The following is an 8,766-nucleotide window of genomic DNA, read 5'->3' on the forward strand; positions in this document are numbered from 1 at the left end:
GCACTTTAGCCTTTATTCATGTAAAAAAAAATCTGATTTATTGAATTCTCCATGTGGTCTATATTAAGGCCACTTCGTTTAATTTAACAGCCTTTTAAAATTAAAACCTGGTGCACAATTTCCACTTCAAATATCAAATGGACATAAAATGGACTCTTTGGTGGAATGACCCATGTAATATGTTTCCACCAGTTGTAGTGGGTTCCACCTGAATGTTGTTCTTCTCTGATGCTGTTACAGGGGAGCCTCGGGGACCAGCATCAACGGCCAGCAGGGTGACAACATACAGATGGTGGACAACCGAGTCCAGGTGCTGAAGTCTGTCCCAGTCAACCTGTCCCTCAACACTGACCACCTGGACAAGAGAGTCAACMTGTCCCTCAACACTGACCACCTGGACAAGAGGGAGGAGTACGGGTCGGGGACGGGTGACGGACCTGGGGCTATTGCCTTGGTGAAGGCAGAGATGTATGCCCCGGTGTTCATGGGCCCTGGGGTCGGGACGGGGGTGCACTACCGAGTGGAGGGCGAGGAGCAGGGGTCAAGGGTCGTCTATGAACAGATGAGTCCGTATGTGTCCGATGTGTCAACAGTTAGTCACGGAGGATACGTTAAGGAGGACCAGCGCAGCACGCCTGATGACAGCCCGTATGAAGAGGAGAGCGATGTGGTAAGAGGCTGTTAAGGACTTATGGGTTAAACATGAATATTCTTAAGTTATGTTAAAAGCCCAGTGCAGTCAAAAACCTGATATTCCTATTCCACACTGAGGTTAGAATAATACTGTGCAATTGTGAAAATGATGATAATGCCCATTTAGCRTAAGAGCTATTGGAAAAGACTGCCTGAAGTTTCAGCCTGTTTTGGTWGGACGSAGTTTTGGCTTGGCTGATGCGACATCACCAAGCGGTAAATTGATTAATAGACCAATAAGAAAGAGAGTTCCAAACCTCTCTGCCAATAACAGGAAGTTTTCTGTTTCCCCTCCCCAATCAGACCWCTCCCAGACAGTCCTAGCTAAATTCTTGCTTGAGAAATTMCTCTTTGCTATTTTTGACCATTTTTATTTAAAACATTCACAGTAAGGTACTTAATTGTTACTCAGAAATGATTTGATATTGAGATAACGGCTGTAATGGACCTTAAAGCTATAACACCACGGGGAAAAACTCATTACAATCATATTACAACTTAGAATKATGTGATTGCAACCTGTTTGCCCACTTGGGAAGGATACTTCCCTTTAGCAAATTGTTGATGCTGGATGGCCCCAGATATTCTATGGAACTGGACAAAGCGCAAAATGTTCAGTAAATGAAAACGCAAAATGTTGTATTCACTTGCGCTGCTAAATGTACCATCGTGGTTCTCTTTCCATTGTCGACTGAGCTGCCTGCGCTGACACAGTGATGTTCCGCGGGCCGCTAACAGAAAAAGCCAGGGCACACCCAACGTCTTGGCAGCAGGAGGAGTTTATCTTGACCAAACAAGTAGTGTAAGGTCACTACTTCCGCAACACATCCACAACATAGCTGTCGCAATTAAACATATAATACGAGGCATGTTTGTTTGGGCTGAGATAGTGCCACCCCGTATATCTAGCAGAGCTAATGCATGTGTTGTTGTCTTCTAAGGCAGGGGATAACTTTCAGTACAAGCTGGAAAAGCAGCCAGGTCAGCTGCGTGTGAAGCAGGGGGGGAGGGGCCCATGAGTACCTGAAACAAGGGCCAGTTGCTACGCTGTGACGGTAGCTGAAGGCAAGTGGCCGCGCAGGCTGGGAGCTAACAAACGGCGCTGAAGGAGCAGTCGGCGGAAAACCAATGCAGCAAAGTCAGGGTGATGTTGACAGAATGAGAGAAAACGCAGCATGCTTTAGGAGTACTGCTGAGGAGCTAACTAGGCCACATCTTTAGTAGCTCTGGGAGTTAACTAGGGGCAGGCAGGCATTGTAGTAGGCTCTAGGGCGTTTACTAGCACATACTTAGTAGCTGGCTGGGAAGGGCTAACGCAGGGCATCTTTACCGTACTGCTGGGAGCTACACTAGCAGCATCGCTCTAGTACTTCTGGGAGTTACGTAGCAGCATCTTTAGTAGGCTCATACTGGGAGCTAAGCTAGCAGCATCTTTAGTAGGGTTCTCTGGAGTTAACTAGGCACATATTTAGTAGCTCTGGGAAGTTAACTAGGCACATATTTAGTACTCTGGGAGTTTAAGCTAGGCACATCTTAGTAGCTCTGGGAGTTAACTAGCCCATTCTTTAGGAGTAACTCTGGGAGTTAACTAGGCAGGCATCTTTATCCAGTAATCTGGGAGTTTACTAGCACAGTATTTAGTACTCTTGGGAGTTAACTAGGCAGCATCTTTAGTACTGGCTGGGGAGTTCAGCTCAGGCACTATTTAGTACTTCTGGGAGTTAAGCTCGCCACCATTCTTTAGTAGGCTCTGGGAGTTAAGCTAGGCCAGCATTATTTAGTAGGTGTCTGGGCGCTAAGCCTAGCACATCTTTAGTACTTAACTGGGAGTTAAGCTAGCACATGCTTAGGAGTACTCAGGGGGTGGGAGTTAAGCTAGGCACATTTTAGTAGCTTTGCGACTGGGAGTTAACTAGCACATGCTTTAGAGTAATCTGGGAGTTTAACTAGGTGGCAGCAGTCTTTAGTAGCGTCTGGGAGTTAACTAGCACATCTTTAGTACTCTGGGAGTTAACTAACCACATATTTAGTACTCTGGGAGTTACCATCGTAGCAGCATCTTTAGGATGTACTCTGGGAGCTAAGCTAGGGCACAATCTTTCTAGTAGCTCTGGGAGTTAAGCTAGGGCACATCTTTAGTACTCTGGGATGTTAACTAGGCACATCTTAGTATCCTGGGAGTTAACTAGCACATCTTTAGTACTCTGGGAGTTAACTAGCAGCATCTTTAGGAGTAGCTCTGGGAGCTAACTAGGCGACATCTTTAGTAGCTCTGGGAGTTAACTAGGCACATCTTTAGACCGCTCTGGGAGTTATGCAGGGCAGCATATTTAGGGAGTACTCTGGGAGCTAACTAGGCACATCTTTAGTAACTGCTGGGAGTTATAGCTAGCACATCGCTTGAGTGACTACTGGGAGTTAACTAGGGCAGCATCTTTAAGTAGCTGGCGGCTGGGAGTTAACTAGCACATCTTTGAGGAGTAGCTCTGGGAGGGGCTAACGTAGCAGCATCTTTAGTATTGCTGGGAGTTAACTAGGGCAGCATTTTAGTTAGCTCTGGGAGTTAACTAGGCAGCATTCTTTAGTAGCTCTGGGAGTTAACTACACATCTTTAGTACTACTGGGAGGTTAAGCTAGGCATATATTTAATACTGCTGGGAGTAAGCTAGCACTATTTGTAGCTCTGGGAGGCATAATAACTAGGGCACATGCCTTAGTAGCTCGGTGGTCTGGGAGTTAACTAGGCATATAATTTAGTACTCTGGGAGTTAAGCTAGCAGCATCTTTAGTATCTGTGGAGTTAACTAGGCACATATTTAGTACTGCAGTAGTGACTGGGAGCTAACTGCACTATCTTTAGTAAGCTGTACTGGGAGTTACTAGGCAGGCAGATCTTTAGGTACTCTTGGGGAGTTAACTAGCACATCTTTAGGTAGCTGCTGGGAGCTAACAGCACATCTTTAGGAGTACTGCCTGGGAGTTATACTAGCAGGCATCTTTAGTACTCTGGGGAGGGCTAACTAGCACATCTTAGTACTGCTGGGAGGCTAGACTAGCACTATCTTTAGTAAGCTCTGGGAGCTACACTAGCAGCATCTTGTAGTACTCTGAGGAGGCTAACTAGCAGCATCTTTAGTACTTCTGGGAGCTAACTAGCGGCATATTGCTTTAGTACTGCTGCTGGGAGTTTAACTGCCGCACTTTAGTAGGACTCTGGGATCCCGGCTAACTAGGCAGCATGCTTTAGTCATGCTGGGACGTTAATCTAGCACATTTATTTAGGAAGTACTCTGGGAGCTAAGCATAGCACATCTTAGTACTGCTGGGAGGCTAAGCTAGGGCACATCTTTAGGAGTACTCTCTGGGCGGCTAACTAGCACATCTTTAGTACTCTGGGAGGGTAACGCAGCTTTTGAGTATAAATAATGATAATTGGATTCATGATACACTTGTGGGGCCGTGTTGCAAAAGTTTGGGGTGCAGGTTTTTTTTTTTGCTTGAAGAAATGTCCTCAGAAATGGCCTCCGTCAAAGCGCGCAAAACGTTGCCCATGGCCCTGATGTTATCTAGAAAAAAAGGACAGTAATGTTGGCTAATGCATCGTAGCCTGTCTGCCGCATCCTGCCTCTGACAGCAGAGTGTGCACATGGTGGTGTTAGTGAAGACAAGAACAGAGACGAACAGCTGAATGTACTGGAAGTATGGCAGCTCCGCCAACACAGTGCTAAAGGCCGTAGACGTACTAGACATTGGTAAGACCGCTGTAAGATTTACTAACTAACTAACTAATTAAGCCATAGCTGGGCGCCAGCACACCTTTTTGTAGTGTACTAGAGCATTGGTCAGGCTTGGTAATGAGTATAGAATTCGAGTTTGTTGATAAGTTCACTCAGAGCGCATGACATTTTGAAAGATTTCTACCAATTAACAGGTTATAGGGGCGCTGTATGTAAAGGCCGTGTCTAAATAGCTGTTGGTATGGTATGGTGTGCGCAGTTTACTGACTAGTATTTGGTGGCCAGGCCTTAACACGCAGTCACGTGTTGGCTAGCATCCCCCTACGCTGGGTCATGGACGCTCGCAGCCGAGTGCATGGCACGTTGCTAGCATCCCCGCTGCCCTGGTCCTGGACCACCTAGTACACTGTTCTACACCGCGGCTGCCTGGTCCTACCCGGCCACCAGTCAATCCCCCCTAACACTGGGTCGCTAAAGACCCTAGTCAGCTGTTCGGCACATCCCCAGGCTGCCTGGTGCATGGGACCACGCATTACTGTTCCACCATCGCCCGCTGCCTGGTCGCTAACCCACGCAGTCACATCCCGGCTCTGCCTGATGCCTAACGCGCTAGTCAGGCCTTGTTCCACATCCCGGCGAGCTTTGCTGCGCTGGTCCTAGCCACCTAGTCACTGTTCCACATCGCCCGCTGCCGTGGTCCTAAATAGCGGCAGTCACTGTTGCCACAGCGGCCCTGCCTGGTCCTTAGCCACATGTCAGCGTGTTCCAGCACCGGCGCGCTGCCCTGGTCGCTAGGCGCGGACGGCAGTCCATGCCCCTGCCTGGTGCATACCACGGCGAGTCACTTGTTCCATATCCCTGCTGTCGCTTGCCACCATCACATCCCGCCTAGGGCCTGGATATACGCACCTGAGTCACTGTTGCGCATATCGGCGCGGCGGCTGGCCTGGTCCTACGCACCAGTCCACATCGCCCGCTGGCTGGTCCTGAAGCGCCCAGTCAGGCATCCCCCTGGCGCTGATGCGCTAACACTCTAGTGCACTGTTCGGCAGCCTCCCCGCGCCTGGTCTACGCACGCCAGTCAGCTGGTTCTGCGCATCGCCGCTGGGCCCTGATGCGGCTTGATACAGGCGCAGTCACTGTTGCCAGGGGCAGTCCCTGCTGCCTGGTCGCTAGAACCACCAGTGCACTGTTCCATCCCGCCTGCCTGGTCCTAAGCGACCAGTCACATACCCCCTGGCCTGATTCGCTAACGACGCAGTTCACTGGTTCGCAGCATCCCTGCTGCCTGGTGCCGCCCGAGAGTCACTGTTCGCACATGCGCCCTGCTGGTCCTACCACCGAGTCATACTCCGCCCTGGCCTGATCCTAACAGCCAGTTCACTGTTCCAGCATCGCCCTGCCGGTCTATCCCGACCGCAGTCACTGTTTCCAGCATCCGCGCCTGCCTGGTCATACCACGCAGTGCACTGTTCCACCATGCGCGCGCCTGGCCTGGTCCTCAGCCCCGAGTCACTGGTTGCTATAACACAAGTGATCCGGCGGCCTACTGGTCCTATCGCACCAGTGCCATCCGCCGCTGGCCTGGTCATACGCACCAGTCACTGTTCCATATCCACCGCCCCTGCTGGTCCTACCGACGCAGTCACATGACACCGGCTGCCTGGTATAGCACCAGTTCACTAGTTTCCATATCGCCGCGCTGCCTGGCCTAGCCGCACCAGTCAAGGCATGCGCCTGCCTGGTCCTACCCTACCAGTACACTGTTCGCATGGCAGGGCCCCCTGCCTGGTGCGGGCTACACGCCAGCTCAGCGGTTGGTCCACAGCCCCGTGCCTGGTCCTAAGGTCGGCCACAGCGCAGTCACTGTTGCTACTAGCATCCCCCTGCTGGTCTCACCACCAATTTTTGTTTGTCAGGCTGTTGTCGCGCAGTCCCCCTGCCTGGTCCTTAAACGGCAAGCCAGTCACCGTTCCAACAGTCCGAGACCCACTGTGGCCTGGTCCTACGCACCAGTCACTGTTCCACATCGCGCCGCTGCCATGGTCCTAGCCTACCAGTTGCACTGGTTCCAACATCCCCTTGCCTGGTCCTCACCAGTTCACAGTCCGGCGCTCTGGCTGGATGCCGGCTAAATGCACCGAGTGCAGCTGTGCCACATGACCCGGCCTGCCTGGTGCTGACCACCAGTCCAGTTCGCAATATGCCGGCCCCTGGCCTGGTCCTGGACGAGCGCACAGTCACATCCCGCGCCTGGGCCTGGTCCTACCACGCAGTCACAGTCCCGCGCTGGCCTGATGCGCTAACACGGGCAGGTGCAGCTGTTTGCGCACAGTCCCCCTGGCCTGGTGCCTACCACCAGTGCACTGTTCTGCGCATGCCCTCCTGGCCTGATGCGGCTAACCGGTCGCAGTGGCACGTAGTTCGCACTGCCCTCTGCCTGGTCGCTATCGCAGCCAGTCACTGTTCCACAGTCGCCCGAGCTGCCTGGTCCTACCAGCCAGTCACACGGCCCGTGCTGCCTGATCTTAACACCAGTCACGTGTTACGCAGCAGCGCGCTCTGCCTGGTCCGGCTAGACAGCGGCAGTCACTGTTTGCCAGTCATTCCCGCCTGCCTGGTCGCTTAGGCGCAGCCAGTCGCACATCCGCCGCTGGCCTGATCCTAGAGCAGCCAAGTCACTGTTGGCGCAGGGCATCCCCCTGGCCTGGTCCTAACGCGAGCGCAGTTCAGCGTGTTGCCACATCGCGCGGCGCTGACCTGGTCCTACCACCGTCAGTCACTGTTCCACATCCCACGCTGCCTGGTCGGTACGCGACCAGTTCCCTGTTCACACCCCGCTGCGGCTGGTCCTAGCGCAGGCGCGGAAGTCAGCTGTTCGGCAGTGCGCCTGCCTGGTTACCTACCGACCAGTCAGTCAAGGCTGTTCCACATCCCGCGCTGCGCTGGTCGCTACCACGCAAGTCACTGTTGCTAGGCTCGGCGCGGCCTGCCTGGTCCTACCACCAGTCAGCTGTTGCTAGGCAATGCGCGCGTGCTGCCTGGTGCCTGACGCGCACAGTGCCAGCATCCGCGCGCTGCGCTGATCCTATAAGCCAGGTACAGGCGTGGTTGCCAGCAGCCCGCTGCCTGTCTTTGACCACGCGAGTCACATTCCGGCGCCTGAAGCCTGATGCCGTATCACGCAGTCACTGTTCCCATGCGGCGGCCGGCTGGCGCTGGTCTACCCACCAGTCACTTGTTCCATCATCCCGCGTCTACCTGGTCCTACCCACCGGCAGTACGAGGCCCGGCCTGCGCTGGTCACTCCTGACCAGTCAGCAGCCTGCGCCTGGCCTGGTTCGCTAGCGCGACCGAGTCACTCCGGCGCGTGGCTGCCTGTCCTAGCCAGCCAGTGCAGCTGTTCTACATCCGCCGCTGCTGGTCTATCAGCGGAGTACTGTTGCGCACAGCCCCCTGGCTGGTCCTACACCGAGTCAAGCGACCCGGCCTGACAGGTGCTGCCCCCGCCTGCCTGGTCGCTACTAGCCAGTCACAGTCGCCCAGCTGCTCGTGGTCCTACGAGCGGGCTAGTCAGCATCCCCCTGCCTGGGTCCTACCAGCCGAGTCGCATCCCACTGGCCGTGGTCGCTACCCACGCGAGTTCCACTGTTCTATGACTGTTGGCTACATCGCCCCTACCTGGTCCTACCGACGCGAGTGTTCCCAGCAGTCCGCCTGCGCGTGTCGTAGACGGCGGCCCGTCACTGTTCACATGCGCCCGCTATCGGCGTGTGTCTTGAACCACCGAGTCAGCTGGGTTCGCATATCGCGGCAGGCACTGCCTGGTGCGCTGAGCCGACCAGGTCACTGTTCCATCCAGTACTGCGCGTGCCTAGCCTGGGTGCGCTAACCCGACGGAGCAGTCAGCATCCGCGGGCGGCGCTGGTCCTACCCACGGCAAGTCACTGTTGGGGCGGCACATCGCCCCGCTGCGCGTTGGTCCTTTTACCGACCAGTCAGCTGGTTCCACATCGCCGGCAGCTGGCTGGTCGCTACCCACCAGTCAGGGCTGTTGGCCACATGGCGCTGGCCTGGTCCTGAAGCCGAGCCAGAGTCACGCGGATCCCGCCGCTGCCCGTGGTCGGCTACTCCACGCTCGTGCAGCCGGCCCCGCTGCCTGGTCCTACGAGCCAGTCTGTTGCAGGCATCGCCACCGACGTGCCTGGTATACCAACCAGCTCACTGTTTTGGCCATATGCCGCGCGCCTGACCTGGTCGCTAAGCGCAGCAGAGTGCAGGGCTGTCGGGCACAGCCCCTGGCCTTGCAGCAGTATACGAGGAGATATCCGGGCTC

General features: G+C 54.3%; 1 protein-coding gene across 1 annotated transcript in view; it reads left to right on the top strand.

Annotated features, from left to right (window-relative positions):
- The window catches only part of LOC112075139 (grainyhead-like protein 2 homolog), a 9,104-nt gene extending 7,392 nt beyond the window's left edge, over window positions 1-1,712 (top strand). Inside the window, exons 3-4 of the mRNA XM_024142174.2 lie at window positions 241-670; window positions 1,635-1,712. Coding sequence (XP_023997942.2) covers window positions 241-670; window positions 1,635-1,712 — 508 coding nt within the window. The remainder of the gene's footprint in view (window positions 1-240; window positions 671-1,634) is intronic.
- Window positions 1,713-8,766: the final 7,054 nt, after the last annotated feature.

Source organism: Salvelinus sp. IW2-2015, unplaced genomic scaffold (assembly GCF_002910315.2).
Source record: "Salvelinus sp. IW2-2015 unplaced genomic scaffold, ASM291031v2 Un_scaffold2998, whole genome shotgun sequence".
NCBI classification, from domain to species: Eukaryota; Metazoa; Chordata; class Actinopteri; order Salmoniformes; family Salmonidae; genus Salvelinus; species Salvelinus sp. IW2-2015.